The sequence below is a fragment of the Staurois parvus genome, unplaced genomic scaffold (genome assembly GCF_062004578.1).
Source record: "Staurois parvus isolate SC_StPar_1 unplaced genomic scaffold, SC_StPar_1.0 ptg000312l, whole genome shotgun sequence".
Lineage (NCBI taxonomy): Eukaryota > Metazoa > Chordata > Amphibia > Anura > Ranidae > Staurois > Staurois parvus.
This window is the reverse complement of record NW_028318108.1, coordinates 432990-450718: the sequence shown is the minus strand read 5'-3', so window position 1 is coordinate 450718 and position 17729 is coordinate 432990. Positions and strand designations below refer to the sequence as shown.

The 17729-nt window shown below is 41.8% G+C and overlaps 1 protein-coding gene across 1 annotated transcript in view; it reads left to right on the top strand.

Annotated features, from left to right (window-relative positions):
* Positions 1-17729, top strand: part of DNER (delta/notch like EGF repeat containing) — a 258886-nt gene that overhangs the window by 199105 nt on the left and 42052 nt on the right. Inside the window, exon 8 of the mRNA XM_089683496.1 lies at positions 14548-14772. Coding sequence (XP_089539622.1) covers positions 14548-14772 — 225 coding nt within the window. The remainder of the gene's footprint in view (positions 1-14547; positions 14773-17729) is intronic.

The following is a 17729-nucleotide window of genomic DNA, read 5'->3' as shown; positions in this document are numbered from 1 at the left end:
ATCAAACTTGTAAACAAATGAGTGGAAAGACCAAGAGGGATACTTCACAAGAAGAATCAAAACATGAGAAAATTTTGTTTTTCCCTTCTTAAGGACAATCCAAAGTGAGGGGTTAGAGACCCAAAGAGTAAGAGAAAGAAAAAGAAAGGAGAGAGAATTCTGAAAAGGAGGAGGGGGCGGGGGAAAACTGGAGCTTGGGACCGTTCAAAGTGATTGTCAAAGGCGACCAATGCTAGCCGGGTTCAACAAGGGAAAGGAATACTCAATCCAAGGTTCCCAAATTTTGAGACAATCCCAGTTTCTCATGTCCCATTAATTTCCCATCCTTGGTCTTTACAGATATGTTCTGTGCTCAGTTGTATGATCGCAACACAGTATATAGATGTTGGAGTCAATTCTGTCTTGTAAGGGCAGCTACACCATATTCATAGAATAACTATGGTGTAGCAACGGACAGTGTCGCAGACAGGCCCATAAATATGAGAGAGCCTGGCTACTAGGGGAATTGGGTGATTGAGTGAAGATGGAGTGTTGAGGATCATCAGGCATGGGAGGGAACCCCAGGGAAGGGGGGCTCTGCCTCCAGGCTGGAGCTCAATCGGAAGGTAGGAGAAGAAGGTAGACAGAGGGAACTGCACTACTAGTCCTAGCCAGAAGGAACCCTGCTCAGCATGAAAGACTAGCACAGATAAAAGGCCTGAACAAGCAGTTGTATGCAAAACTTCAGGATACAAAGGACAGAGTGAGTACATAAACACAAAAAGTTTGTCTTCAATCTGTTCTTCTAGTCAAGTTGGGCATCCAATAACCCCCTTTCCCTATCCAAGTTGTTTTCCCCTATATAAAATAACAAAAACAAGCCCATGAACTGGATTCTTGACTACGTGTGTTTGCCAAAAGTGCGTGTTGCCTGGCTGTGCAGTAAATAGGGGGACCCAAAATCCAGTGGCTCCTTAGAAGGTAGCGCTACAATGGGGCAAATTGAACATGTATTCAGTTATAATTTATAATCTAATAACTACATTTGATTTTGAATAGGCAGCCCAAGACAGGTATCATGTAAGGGACAATGAAAATTGTTGTTCAAGAGCCACAAACGTGCATCAACACAGCATCTTCATTCTCATCCCAGCATTATTTAGATGGATGCATACTGTATTAGACAGAAAAGTCGGCAACTGTACATATAAATTATAACATATTCTGTAGCTAATTTGCACATCGATGGGCACTTTAAATGTTAAATTAGTGTTGTTTCATAGGCCAGTCAGGCCCTTGCATTGTGATAAAATAAACGGTAAATAGTTTTACTATAGAAGAAAGGCACCTCTATACCTAGGAGCAAATGGGGCCAACAGACCCAAGCTATAGCACACCCCAACACATACAGTATATGCTTCATTCAAAATATACTACAGGTCTATTTCTTTTTTTCTTTTTTTTGCCTGTTGCCTTGCAGTAATAGTTCATTCAAAATATCAGCTAGCTTGGCGGTGATTGATCTGACTCTTTTGCTTCACTGTGGCCCCTCACTCTAATGGATGACTTTTTTCATGCAGGTAATGAGTTATTAACCTTCATTTCTCCACAGCTACATGTTAAATACATTAGGATTCACCCTAGAGTTCTGTAACATTTATGACCCCATTCTAAATTCTAATTCTGAATCTAATACATCTAAAGTCATTTTAGTTTTCAGTTGACTGTGGAAGGGTTAACAACTCAAGTTTTATTTCTATATGTGTCCTCACTGGGGATATTCACTCCTCTGTTTGTTTTGGTGGCCATTGTCACGGGGACAGAAAGTAAGGCAAAATGCAAAATCTAGATTTGTCACCAGAACAGGAACAGAGGGAAGGTATGCCAGTGGAAACACTTGTCATAGTTACAACTTTCTAAAGCTAGCCATCCCCTGATTGAAATTCACCAGAAATTCAATTAGTGTGTGGCTGTACAATAGGCAGAAGGCAGAAGCCTATTGTTTCATCAACTTCTGTCAAAGGGTCGCATTGGAAAAATGTTGGCTGCAGCTGCAGATCACTATATCTGACAGCAGTAGGGAGGGATACTGTTAGAATACAATATCTGTTAATATTTTTTCATTCAGCCCTCTGGCTGAACAACAAAAAACTAATAGTGTATGGCCCCCCCTAAGAGAGGATTTCCCTCACTTTGGAGTAGAGATGGGAAGGCCAAAAGTCATTTTTTTTTCTGGAGATATTGAAAAAAAAAGGATTGTGAACCATGTTCTTTTACAATGATAAATAATATATATAGCAGCTAAAATAAGTATTGAACACATCACTATTTTTCTAGGAATAATACACTATATGTCCAAAAAGTATTGGGACACCTGCATTCACACGCACATGAACTTTAATGGCATCCCAGTCTTAGTCCGTAGGGTTCAATATTGAGTTGGCCCACCTTTTGCAGCTATAACAGTTTCAACTCTTTGGGGAAGGCTGTCCACAAGGTTTAGGAGTGTGTCTATGGGAATGTTTCACCATTCTTCCAGGAATGCATTTGTGAGGCTATTTGTGAGGTCAGGCACTGATGTCGGACGAGAAGGCCTGGCTCGCAGTCTCTGCTCTAATTCATCCCAAAGGTGTTCTCTTGGGTTGAGATCAGGACTCTGTGCTGTCCAGTCAAGTTCCTCCACCCCAGATTCGCTCATCCATGTCTTTATGGACCTTGCTTTGTGCACTGGTGCGCAGTCATGTGGGGCAGAGAAGAGTGCTCATTTGACCATCTCCCTATAAATTTAGATCAGCTCATGGGGGGAATTACAGATGGGGGGCACAGTCACAGATGGGGTGCTTCATTTGCATGAGTGCTGCGTTGATGGAGTGCTAAGACGCAGTTAAACACAGCAGTTTAACTAAAGCAGGATAACTCAAGCAGCAGGAAGATACAACAACAGCAAGAAACTTTACTGCATGCTGGACGGACTGCAAGCAAACACCCTGGGAAACATCTCTTCAAGTCTGAGTCCCACTCCTTGTACCTTTTAATATGTCCCCTCTACTCCTCCTTTTCATAGTACTTTCCTGTATTCCCAAAATCTCACTTCTTTACTCCTCTGCTCCACCCCAAAACTTGTACATCTCACCCTCACTGCTACCATCTCCCTACTACTGCTCTCATCACCTCCTGCTGATACTTCACTCTCCTGCTGACCCAAACACCAGGACTGGAAGGCATGTACACTCGTGTACATCCCGCTCCCATGTTACTTTCCTCACCCTTCTTCTCCTAACCTCTGGGGATATCTCCCCAAACCCTGGTTCTCTAGTATTTCACCCCCACACCAGGCATCCTCTTTCTTCCGGGAATAGCCGCAATACCCTCAATTTAACATCAGTCCCCGTGCTCCCAAAAACCACCCTCCCTTTTTCATGTGCGCTCTGGAATGCCCGCTCTGTCTGTAATAAGCTCACTTCTGTCCATGACCTTTTTGCCTCCCGCTCCCTTAACCTACTAGCAATTACAGAAACCTGGCTCCAAGCAGCATATTCTGCTTCTCCCGCAGCACTTTCCTATGGAGGCCTCATCTGGACCCACTCACCCAGACCCAGTGGTTGGAAAGCTGGTGGAGTTGGTTTGCTTCTATCCCCACTGAGCACCTTTCAAGTCCTCCCTAACCCTCCCTCTCTATCCTTCTCTTCTTTCAAGACTCACTGCATCTGGCTGTTTTCTTCCATTTCTCTGAGGTTTGCAGTGATCTATCGGCCTCCTGGACCCGTGTCCTGCTTTCTTGATGATTTCTCCGCCTGGCTACCCTACTTTCTCTCCTCTGAACTACCCACTATCATTCTTGGAGATCATCCCTATTAATGTCAACAACCCGGCTACATCCCAGCTCTTCAACCTAACCTCATCTTTTGCATTAGCACAATGTATACAGTCCTCCACTCACTCTGATGGGAATACATTAGACCTTGTTTTCTCCCATCTTTGCACTCCCTACAACCTCACTAACACCCCCTTTCCTCTCTCTGATCACAATCTCAATACCTTCACAGTGTCCTCGTCTTCAAACACCTGTCCCTCCAAGCAGCAAACAATTACCCGCAGAAACCTTCACAACTTGAACCCTGCTCCTTTCACTCTGCAACTGACCAACTCTATGACAGAATCTCTCCCCTGTCCTGCCCTGACCTGGCCACTGCTGTCTACAACAGTTCGTTTTCATCCGCATTAGACTCACTTGCTCCTCTAACAACACGAAGCATCAGGCCCCGACCATTACAACCTTGGCAGACTGACGACACTAGAAATCTTAAATTACATAGCCGTGCGCTGGAGCAATTGTGGCGTAAAACCAAATCCCAGCAAGTATTCACCCTATATAAATCTGCTTTCTCAACATACAATTCCTCCCTTCATGCTGCCAAACAAGCCTACTTTGTCACTCTTATGTCATCCAGTCTTGTCATCTTTGTCAACCTTGTCATCCAGTCCTCATCGTTTCTTCTCTACTTTTAACTCTCTACTTTCTCCACCTCCACCCAGTACCTCACTCAGTGCTCACGAGATTGCAAATCATTCCAAAAACAAGATTGACGCAATTCGTAGGGGCATCTCCACTGCAGACATCCATCCCACTTAGCATACCTTATACTAAACCTCCCTCAACACTTTCCTCTTTTGACCTCACTACTACCAAAGAGGTCACTAAGGTTTTCTCAGAACTACCTGCCCCCTGGATCCTGTCCCCTCACAACTACTACGGTCACCCTCTTCTTGCATCCTATGCTCCCTCACTCACATCTTCAATCTTTCCCTCTCTACTGGTGCCTTCCCCTCCCCTCTAAAGCATGCGCACATACTTAAAAAGCCCTCCCTGGACCCAACCAACCTGAACAACTTAAGACCCATCTCCCTGCTGCCATTTACCTCTAAACTCCTAGAATGCTTAGTCTACAATCGCCTGAGCTCCCACCTCACCGACAACAACCTTCTTGACCCTTTACAGTCTGGCTTTTGCTCACTACACTCCACTGAAACTGCCCTACTAAAACTCACTAATGATCTACTAACAGCTAAAACCAATGGCCACTACTCCGTACTCTTACTACTTGACCTCTCTGTGGCTTTTGATACGGTTGACCATCCCCTCCTCCTCAAAAAACTCCACTCTCCTGGTTCTCCTCCTACCTATCGCAGCGCTCCTTCAGCGTTACCTATAACGCTGCCTCCTCCTCTTCACTCCCTTTTTCTGTAGGGGTCCATCAAGGTTCTGTCCTTGGACCCCTTCTCTTCTCCATCTACACCTCCTCCCTTGGTCGCTTGATAAACTCCCATGGCTTTAAGTACCATCTCTATGCTGATGACATCTAAATCTATCTTTCTACCCCTCACCTCACCCCTTCAGTCTCCTCTCGCATTACTAACCTACTAAGCGACATTTCGGCATGGATGTTACTCCACTTCCTCAAACTCAGTCTTTCAAAAACTGAGCTCTTAGTATTCCCCCCAGCCCGTGCCCACTCCCCTGACTTCTCCATCAAGATAAATAACACAGTCATCATTCCCTTCCCTCATGCCAGGGTACTAGGTGTAATGCTAGGCTCCCATCTGTCCTTTCACCCCCAAATCCAATCACTGTCCAAATCTTGTAGACTTAACCTCCACAACATCTCAAAGATACGCCCATTCCTAACCTCAGAAACCACTAAGCAACTTATTCACTCCCTTGTTATATCTTGCCGTGACTATTGTAACTCCCTCCTCATTGGCCTACCTCATCGCAGGCTATCCCCTCTTCAGTCTATCATGAATGCTGCTGCCAGACTTATCCACCTTACTAACCGTTCTGTATCTGCCACCCCTCTCTGCTAATCCCTCCACTGGTTCCCATTGCCCAATGGATAAAATTCAAAACATTAACAATAACGTATAAAGCCATTTATAACTCTGCCCCAAATTACATCACCGATCTTGTCTCTAAATATCACCCAAACCGTACTCTCCGCTCCTCGCAAGACCTCCTGCTCTCTAGCTCCCTTGTCTCCTCCTCCCATGCTCATCTCCAGGACTTTTCCAGAGTTTCCCCCATCCTCTGGAACTCTCTACCCCAATTTATCAGACTATCGCCTACTCTGCTCACTTTTAGGCAATCTCTGAAAACCTATCTCTTCAGCGAAGCCTATGCTGCCCCCAGCTAATAATGGAATCTTCTGCACTTCCAACCAGTCCATCCCCCATAGTTACTACCTTTTGTACCACTAGCCCCTCCCTCCTAGATTGTAAGCTCCAAGGAGCAGGGCCCTCCTTTCCCTCTTGTATTGAACTGTATTGTTGCTGTATTGTCTCCCGTTATATTGTAAAGTGCTGAGCAAACTGTTGGTGCTATATAAATCCTGTATAATAATAATAACAGGAAGGGGGCATCCCCAAACTGTTCCCACAAAGTTGAGAGCATGAAATTGTCCAAAATGTCTTGGTATGCTGACGCCTTAAGAGTTCCCTTCACTGGGACTAAGGGGCCAAGCCCAACCCGTGAATAACTACCCCACACCATAATCCCTCCTCCATCAAACTTGGCACAATGCAGTCAGGAAAGTACTGCATTCCTGGCAACCCCCAAACCCAGACACGTCCATTGGATTGCCAGACAGAGAAGCGTGATTTGTCACTCCAGAGAACACGTCTCCACTGCTCTAGAATCCAGTGTCAGTATGCTTTACACCACTGCACGCTTTGAATTGCACTTGGTTGCACAAGGCTTGGATGTAGTTGCTCGGCGATAGAAACCCATTCCATGAAGCTCTCTATGCACTGTTGTTGTGCTAATCTGAAGACCACACAAAGTTTGGAGGTCTTTAGCTATTGACTCTGAAGACAGTTGGCGACTTCTGCGTACTGTGCGCTTCAGCATGCGCTGACTCCACTCTGTCATTTTATGTGGTCTACCACTTCGTGGATGAGTTGCTGTTGTTCCCAGTTGCTTTCACTTTGTTATAATTCCACTACACTGACTGTAGAATATTTAGTAGCAAGAAAATTTCATGGATGGACTTATTGCACAGGTGGCAACCTATCACAGTACCACGCTTGAATTCACTGAGCTCCTGAGAACGACCCATTCTTTCACAAATGTTTGTAGAAGCAGTCTGCATGGCTAGGTGCTTTATTTTATACACTTGTGGCCATGGAGGTGATTGGAACATCTGAATCCAATGATTTGGAGGGGAGTCCCAATACTTTTGGCAATATAGTGTATTTTTAAACAACCCATGCAATCCATACCTACAAAGAAACCAAAACATATGAGTTCAGAAATTAAGTTTACGTGTAATAAAATGGAATGACACAGGGAAAAAGTATTGAACACATGAAGAAAGAAGAAAGGGAGGTGCAAAAAGGCATGGAAAGCCAAGACACCAGCTAAAATCTATCAGTAATTAGAAAGCAATCCTGCCCCTTGTCAGTGCAAATTAATATCAACTGGTTCAGCCTCAACTGATAACTTATAAAAAGCCTTATTGTTGCAAAATATACTGATGTTACAGAAGGATTTCTAAACGTCTGAATGTTCCAGTGAGCACTGTTGGGGCCATAATCCGGAAAAGGAAAGAACATCATGTCACCATAAACCGGCCACAACCAGGTGCTACTCACAAGATTTCTGATAGAGGAGTGAAAACTATTATCAGAAGAGTTGTTCAAGAGCCAAGGACCACTTGTGGAGAGCTTCAGAAAGACCTGGAATTAGCAGGTACAATTGTTTCAAAGAAAAAAATAGGTAATACACTCAACCGTCACGGCCTGTATGCACGCTCCCCACGCAAGACTGTATTGCTGAAGAAAAAGCATGTTGAAACTCTTTTAAAGTTTGCTGCACAACATTTAGACAAGCCTGTGAAATACTGGGAGAATATAGTCTGGTCAGAAGAGACTAAAATTAAACTCTTTGGATGCCATAATACACACCATGTTTGGAGGTCAAATGGCACTGCACATCACCGCAAAAAAAACATACCAACAGTGAAGTTTGGAGGTGGGAACATCATGGTGTGGGGCTGTTTTTTAGCATACGGTACTGGCAAACTTCATATCATTGAAGGAAGAATTAATTGAAAAATTTACCATGACATTCTTGATAAAAATCTGATGCCATCTACCAGGATGATGAAGATGAAGGGTGGACATTTCATCAAGACAATGATCCCAAACACAAAGCCAAGGAAACTCAAAGAAAGAAAAGGCTGCTAAAATGGCCCAACCAATCACCTGACTTGAATCCAATAGAGAATCTATGGAAAGAACTAAATATCAGAGTTCACATAAGAGGCCCACAGACCCTTCAAAATTTGAAGATTGTTTGTTTGTGTGGAAGAATGGGCCAAAATCACACCTGAGCAATGCATGTGACTTGTTTCTTCATACAGGAATCTGTCATTACCAACAAAGGATTTTGTATGAAGTAATAAATACATTTCAGTTAGTGTGTTCAATACTTTTTCCCTTATATAACTTATACATATAACTTAATTTTGGAACATATTTGTTTTAGGTTTCTTTGTATGTATGTATTGCATGGGTTTTTACTGACATGTGGTGAAAATTTCATATCAATAGCACCTTTAGAAATATATTTACCTATACATATATATATATCACATGGTTTTTAAACTATATAACATGAAGATCTTAATGAAAGATTTCTGAGACTTTATGTAAAGTCCTAGATTACTGCAAGTTCTCTCAGCTGAAGACAAGTAAATCCTGGAATACAGTTTAAGTAACACTGAACTTCTCAATGCAAAAGCATATGTATTTCTACTACTAGGGGGCACTGCATGGGAAAGACTCCACTTTAGTTTGCTTGTGGGCTCCATCCTGTACTTTCAAAAGTTAGGTGATAATTGGGATACAGTATTATTATTATTATTACTATACATGATTTATATAGCGCCAACAGTTACAATACAATTTGGTACAAGAAGAAACAGAGAGCCCTGCTTGTTAGAGCTTACAATCTAAGAGGAAGGGTTGAGTGATAAAAAAGTTAATAGCTGTGGGGGATGAGCTGATGGAGGAAGTAAAAAGCAGTTTTGGGGTAGGGTGTTCTATAGGATGGGAGAAGCTCAGGAGAAGACCTGGAGCCGAGCATGGGAGGAGGTGGCACATGAACTAGAGAGCAGAAGGTCTTGGGAGGATCGAAGAGAGCAGTTTGGTTGATTTTTGAGACCAGGTTGGTAATGTAGCTAGGGGCAGTGTTGTGGATGGCTTTGTAAGTTGCTGATAGTATTTTGAATTTTATTCGTTGGGCGAGTAAAAGCCAGTGGAGGGATTGGCAGGGAGGGGTAGCAGACACTGAACGGTTGGTAAGGTGGATGAGCCTGGCAGCAGCATTCATGATGGACTAAAGGGGGGATAGCCTATGTAAAGGTAAGCCAATGAGGAGGGAGTTGCAGTAGTTGAGACGAGAGATAACCAGTGAGTGAATTAGGAGCTTTGTGGTATCATTGGTTAGAAAGGGGCGTATTCTGGAGATGTTGTAGAGGTTGAGGCGGCATGATTTGGACAGGGATTGGATGTGGGCCTAAAAGGATAGTTCAGAATCCAGGGTTACCACTAGCACCCTGGCATGCGGGGATGGGTTGATAGTTGTGCTGTTGATCTTGACCGAAATCAGGGGAAGAGGCACTTGGGGGAGTAAATATTATGAGCTCACTTTTGGATAGATTGAGTTTTAGAATCCATCTGCCCTTAGCTAACCCTCCCTCCTCTCCTGAAGACTGCTGGGATGTATGACATAATTTGCCTAGGCATGAAAACCAGGAAGTGACTAGAGAAATGTAAAAAAAAGGTTTAACCCAGGTAAATATAATATACTTTCCTATCTATTTCCTAATACTAGCAGCATAAGGATTAAAATAGTTGATTAAAATGTTGCTTGAGAGAGTGAAGTTCCGCTTTCCACATTTCTACAATGCAATTTCTGATGAGAGCAATTTGCAAATATTGTGAGAAGAAATATTCTTTTCCAAATGCTAGAAAGATGACAAAACACATCCTTGCAGGTCAGAGGTGCCCTAAAGACATTAAAAATTACTTTATGGAATTAAATGATGAAGACCATAATGAAAGTGCAGATAGCTTTTCTCTCCAGAAACACTCTTTCTGCTGCTTCTGAATCATCACTAAGTTTAAGAAGCAAGTTTAGTGTATTTACTGAATAAGTTGTACTTTCATTTCAAGCATAATACTTTTTTGTATACTGTATTTCACATTCCCAGTTTAATTAGTAAATTACTTTCAATTTGTAAAACTACTCCACACTGTTTTTTTTTTTTTTTTTTTTTTCTGAAAATTTCCATTTTTTCCCGGACAATCCGGAAATCTTTGGAGAGATTTCTTCTCAATTCCTGTTGTATCTGTGGGACAGTAAATGAAGGGAAATCTCTCCCATAGGACACAGGTGACCAAAAACAAAAAAACCCTAAGGTGTTTTAGCCCTTCCATATCCTATCCAAAACAAGATGAAAATGTTCTGTCTTAAAGCGGCAGTAAACTCTGATATAAAATTTGTACCTAAAGGTAAGCTTAAGGTAAGTCTTATCTGTAGGTATGGTGAATATCTCCCAAACCTGCATAAGCACAGTGATGCTCTGCATTCAGGGCACACTGAATGCAGAGCACCGTGGTGCAATTATGACTCAGGCGCTCATGCATAGGAGTGATATTACTGCGGCCTGGCCATTCAAAAGGTAAAAGGCAATAAAGGTAATAAAGGCATACTAGCACATTATGGCATAACACTGTGTGTGTGTGTGTGTGTGGGGGGGGGGGGGGTAGACTTTACTACTTCTTTAAGATATATTTTAAAGGATGAGATGAGGACATTTTTGGTAACATTGCCCTTTAATAAAGCCTCCACCCTCCTGAGTGCCGGCAGCTTGGGCTTATACCTACCTTCAGCCCAAATCTAGCAATCTTACAGTTGACATGATCTTAGCTGGTTTTCCTTCATTCTGAATTGCTGCCTGTATATTCCTATAAAAGGAGACTCCAAGCAACCACTGAGGGCTGATATGTGTATGACTGCCCCCAAAAAATATTGGGACTGTGACACACATGCACAGAATGAAGAAGAACTAAAGTTCTTCTTTAATATCCTCATAATCTACAGGAGTTCCTTATGTCAGATAGCTTGCAGTTTGTGAAGGTTCTGAGGTGCAATTATATAACAGCAGCCTGCATTATGTTTTTGGTTTTGTCATGGAATGGGAGGACTTGGCTAGGAATTGGAGATGTTCCTCCTGTGATCTTGAACAGGAGCTTTGGTACTTTCATCCAAATGGAAAAATAAAATGATGATAATGAGGCTCTGTGGGTGGAGAAAGCAGATTGAGAAAAATGTTTCCAGGCAGTGCTTTGCTTATTGGACATTATATAATACATGATATTTTGAAGGATTTTGCACTGAACTGTAGCTCATATCTTCCTATTAAAAAAGACGGAGCTGTCATTTGCCTTGTCAGTGGTGTTTCAATGTAAAGCAATGTGCCCAGAAGTGTCTGTACACTATTTTTCAGTAGCATGGCTTTTCTAAAAGGCTGGAAGAAAGCCGCGAGTAAAGAAAATGAAGCTTCAGAGACCTTAGATCTCTTTTTAGAGTGAGAGCTGCTGTGCACATACCACTTTGCTTCAGATGGTAATCAAAGCTGTGCCAGACCAAAGCTGTGGGCAGAGCAACCCATGTACATAGGACATAAGATTAAATATTTGATAGACTTCATATCAAATACAAAATAACTGATACAGAGACTAGCTACGCTTTGTAGATGGACCATATGTAAAGAAAATATAATAGACACACTTAGCAGCCACCAATTCAACATCTCCTACAAAAATCTCCACCCAAAACCATTTCTTTGGCTAGATTTAACAGGAATCAGGTTAAAATGGATTCAGGTTAAATTTACCAGCAAATTAACATAATGTCAAGCTATGTTTTTATGATGTTTAATTTTTCTGGAATCTAGAGAGGAGAATGGGTAGAGGTCTTACTATTGACAACTGTGTTGTGTGTAAAAGCTACTGTGTTGCCAAGAACCTGCTGAAGCATGACATTGTCTGAGTCAGGCTTCATTTCCTGCTACAGAACTTAATGTGACATTACTTTTCAGCCAAAAAAAAAGCAGATGTAAAATCATACATGTCATTGCAGTGCCGTAGCACTGTAAATTTGTTCCAGTGATATCCTCTGCTTTACACCACAATTGTATCTTCCCAAACGTGACAGCAATCAAGTCAGAATAGATCAAAGAGTAAATGTTAATTGTCTCATTGTACCTAATTTTTTTAATGCTTGTCCATCCTCAGAATAAAAGTCCTATGCAGGGCAGGAGACTGTAGCTAATGGCTGCTGTTCTCTGTGTAAGTGCAGTAATCTCTGTATGGCAGTCCAACATGCCCCCCCTTTCCCCATTATGTCCTCACTACAGCACTACAATCAGCAATGTTTGCTCTCTGCAAGATCTGCTGATTGCAGTGCTGTAATGTTGACAAGGTGAGGGGGCATGTTGTTCTAGTACCCCATCATTGGTATCAATGGGAAGAATAGTGCCCCTTCATAGATATCAATGGGAAGAATAGTGGCCCATCGTTGGTGTCAGTGGGAGTGATAATGCCCAATCATTGGTGTCAGTGGGAAGAATAGTGCCCCATCATTGGTATCAATGGGAGGAATAGTGCCTCATGACTGACAATATTGGGAGGAATAGTGCTCCATAGTAGGTGTCAGTGGGAGTAATAGTGTCCCATTGTTGGTATCAATGGAAAGAATAGGGCCCCATCACTGTTGTCAGTGGGAGGAATAGTACCACAGCGATGGTAACAATGGCAGGAATAATGTCCCATTATTGGTATCAGTGGGATGAATAGTTCCCAACTGTTGGTGTCAGTGGCAGGAACTACTGTTGCTGACAAAGGCAAGATAAAAGCCAGCAAAGGGCCGCATCTGGCCTCCGGGCTGCAGTTTACAGACCACTGCCCTAATCAAAGACCTCTGCTGGGGCAACATTAAAGTACAACTAAAGGTAAAACTTTTTTTTTAGTTTTAAATAGAGTGAGAAGGGTTATTATTATTATTTTTATTATTGTACAGGATTTATATAGTGCCAATAGTTTGCTCAGCGCTGTATATAATGCTCATCAGGTTGTATTGCTGTCTGTGCCCCCATTATAGAGATTCACCCTCTCTATTTGCCTTGTTTTACCATTTTTATTGAAAGTGAAGTAAAAGAAAATCCCAAATTTTGGACTATCCCCAGAAAAATAATAGAGCGGAAATCTTTCAAAGGGGACACTAGCTCTAGTGACCTGGGCGTCCCCAAGGAATTCCCTTAATTTGCAGGGGTTTCCTCCCACTTCCTTTTTGGCTATGGGAGAGGAAGTAAAGGGGAATTTCCCTAACTGGACACAGATGGCATAAAAAAATCTGACAGGGGTGTCGAGGTCCTACCTTTTCCCTGAGGTTATGTTACTCCATGTGCTGGCGTCCATCTTGGATTCTGCTGTGCATGATGGGAATCCTTTTATGCCTTCAGGTTTCTGTGGTCCATCCCCCAGAGGGGTGTGGCTGATGACATATAAGCCTGTGTCCCGCACATGCTCTTTGCACTTGTGTCTTGTGTCTTTGTGTTGCTATTACTCTGTTCTGACTCTCGTGACTCTCCTGGTATCTGATTCGGCTTGTGACTTGACTATTCTTTGTATTCTCCTTTGATCTGACCCTCTGTTGCTGAACCCGGCTCGTGACCTGTGATTCCCGTCTGCTGTCCTGTACTGTTTTGTCCTGTTGTTGACCCCGGCTTGTCTGACTACTCTTTTGTCTCTTCCACCAGCTACACGCCATTGGCGGCGGCCATTACCGCAGCTGAGGTGTCTTGGGGGCCGCGACCTGGTTCCTGGCTGCGTCAAGTCCATCCCCACCATCAGGGGCCCTGGTGAAGGGCAGCCTGGGACTTAGACTCCGCGCCCTGAGGGACTTCGGTCTGTGGGTGGTGGTTGTCGTCAGCCAGTGCGTTACATTGTTAGGCCTGCCTGTCCGTTCCTCAGCTCCTGCCCTGACAAGGGGTTTTAAACTCTCCCTTGCTGTATCCAAAATGAAAAAAAAAGTTTTGCCTATAGTTCTATTTTAAGAATCTTGAGACTATTGACATTTACTCTTTTATCCTGACTATATTGATCAATCAATAAGTAACCTCCTTATACTTAACTCCCACCAAAAAGTCACACTTTCTCCCTAGAAAGTACACAATGAAACATATACCTTTTTGTGATCAACCACATACATTCTCAAACATCAAATAAAATAAAATAAAATTCAACACACAAAAGAAAAAAGTATAAATAAAGTTTAAAAAAAGTTAAAAAAATTCCAAAATGTCCAATTGATATCAGTTTTTTTAAGGCACAACTGAGCTTTAGCTATCTCTGTAAGTAAAATACATGAATAGGACATGGCTTTATTGAATGTGTACATTGTGACAACCTTGACTCTCTGGTGTATATTGTGTTTTTTATTAGGCTTTGTGGGCTCATTCTGTGAAGAGAAAGTAGATCCATGCTCTACATCCCCTTGCCTCAATAACGGGAGCTGTTTCTCCACTGGCCTGTCCTTCTCCTGTCGCTGTAGTCCGGGATTCACAGGTCCTACTTGCGCCCAACTAGTGGACTTTTGTGCTCTGAGCCCCTGTGCTCATGGGATCTGCCGCAGCATTGGGACAAGTTACAAATGTCTTTGCATACCAGGTAAGGTAATACATAATTCAGACTATTAAGATACCTGTAGGAAGGTGTGAAAGATCATTTGATGTATCAGCAAAGATCAAGTAGGTGCATTACAAGCAGAAGAATGTTTAGGCAGACTAGGCAAACTGTTACATCTATAGCATCCAATTGTTTGCTGAAACGCCCATACAAAAAATTACAAAAGCATTAGAAGAGATCATTCATTTTCATCTGAGCTTTTAAAAAGCAAGTGAGGCCCTGTGTATGGGTACTATTAGTTATTGAATCAAACTTCAGAAAGTCAATGCAGAGAACTGTATTGATGTGCAGTAATCCCTAACAACCACTCAGGTTTCGGTTTAAGACAGATATAATTAGATTTGATTTCAAGGACAAAGAAGTACTGACTCATCAGTCCTCAGCTATAGTGGACTAATGAAAGCTGATCACCAGCAAGTCCCCAAGCAATCATAAGATGGATGCTAAATGGAATGGAAGGGTAATAGTTTCTTAGCCTGTAATACTTTAAATATTCTGCAAATTATAAAACTTTTAATATGTTTCTGGCTACCTAAACAAAGTAATTCTAAATGAGCTGCTACACTGAATCACAGTGGAAAAAAATATTAACTACAACACTACAATATTAGCTCCTATACTATTATAATTTAAAAACATAAACATTAACCACAATATTTCATGAATTGAAGTTAAAAACAGTGCATGAAAAAATTCCATACAGTGAACAAGACTATTCAATCAGTGGCTTTTCTTTCCATTAATTGGCAAACCGGTAAAAAAGTCCTCGGAGATACTTAAGATCCTCCGATATGAAAACATGCTGCCGTAAGCAAAGTTCTGTGGAAAAACTCTCACCTTAGTTATATCCTTTCTATTACAGAAAGGATATAGCGCTAATTAGGCAATCCAGCTCCAATCTTTCTTAGATATCTTTGATTGTAATACAAGCAATAAACCTTTCAACATAGGTCAGCTGAACAGCTCAAAGAAAGGAAGACAAATCACCTCCTTGTAGCGTAACTCTCATTCAACAAACACATGAATCAATTTACTTACAGAGTTTTCCGAAGGGCCAGTTTTTCAAGAGTAGGCAATACTGAAAGGATATTAATGATTTCAGAACGCAATCAGAAATTTAACTGATAGATTTATTAAGAAGGATTATAACAGGGCTATTATTATGAGGTTAAAAGAGGAGTGTTAGCCATGATAGGAAGAAAAGAGTAAGGGCCAATGCACACCAATGCATTGTAGTGCAGCCGTAAAACGGAGATCAACAGAAGGACATCTGAAAATCAATAATTTCCAATTTGTCCTATTCACACCATAACCTTGCATTGCGTTGTGCTAAAATGCAAAATGTATGTCAACAGATGTCAAAATGTATGTCAATGGACATCCATCAGTGAGCGTTAAAACGCAACTAAATGGATGGAAATGTACATGCAATATTAGCTCAAGTCACTGTGAATTGGCCCTTAAGTAGAGAGGATGGTAAGAGGTCTAAGGTAAAAACAAAACAGTATAATGATGTGAATTTCATTACTAATTTTAATATCCAATTATTATATTATATTATATTATATTACATCACTGCAGTTTCTAATTCTTGGTTGTAAAGTATGCAGAGATATCAAATAATTTGTACATCTTGAATGCATTGTTAAGTGTCCTTTAGAACGTTGTGAATTCCAGTAATTTGGTACACGGAAGATCTCCTTGTCTTTGCCCCTGTAGCACTTATATTTTCACTATTCAATGGTAAAAAATGCTCAATGCTCTTGTGCCTTGCTAATGAAACGTTTTTTAGTATGATTTGTGAGCTAAAAAAGCGCTAATTTCCCTTCTTAATTAAGTTCAGTTCTTGGACATTACACACTCAATGGACTGTACTGGTTCTACACCTTCTCCAGAGGATTTCACAATTGGCAGCTTTCCTTTTTCTAAGAAGAAAAATAATATGTGATAGATGATGTTTGTAATGCCGGGGTCATGTCTGTTCTTTCAGAAGGAATGGAAAAAGTCAGCACACATCTGACCTTGTGAATGACTATAGACAAGTTACATTTACGTATGTCTCCATTCTTATTTTTAAGGCACAATGAATCCAGCTACTGTTTAGATTGTGGGCGCTTGCCATGTAGGTTTTGTAGCTACTATGCATCAGCCCTGATCTTCTATATTTCAGTTTTTGCATTGGTGGCTTAGTTTTACACAGTCTGTTGTTTTTGCTTAAAGTGGCTGTAAACCCTTACATATACCGTATATTTCACTCCATAAGACGCACCTAGGTTTTAGAGGAGGAAACCAAGAAAAAAAATATTCTGAACCAATGGACTGCAGACATAGTACAGGAAACGACCTGAGACTGCGGATGTACTACAGGAGATGACCAGAGACTGCAGACATAGTACAGGAGATAAATAATGAATAAACCAGCGACTTTCTTCTTTCCCAAAGACTCTTCAAATACACCAAAAAGAACTTTCACCTTCCACCCGTGAAACCAACATCAAATATACTCACCAGATTTAGGTGAATGGGACACTTTTTAGGACCTTGAAAACGCCCTGAGGGAGGGGCGAAACGCGTTGACGCATTTCCGGTCTCTACCCCGTACGTCTGACGTCACTTCTGGTGAGTGGAACGCACGCCGAGTGGTGCGTTCCAGCGGCCATTTTCTGGGATCTGTGGAAAAGTCTTTCTCTGTATAGCTGCTGCTGTATCCTGAGCTGGGATGTCAGAGTCCTGAGGAGGCAAAAACAGTGTTCATTACTGGTCTGGAAGATGCTGGTTTTAAATAAACATGCCTTTTGAAAGAGAAATAAATGTGAGTGGTAATAATCCTTAGTTTGAATATTGATTTTAACCACTTGCCTACCAGGCACTTATACCCCCTTCCTTACCAGGCCAATTTTCAGCTTTCAGTGCTGCCGCACGTTGATTGACAATTGCGC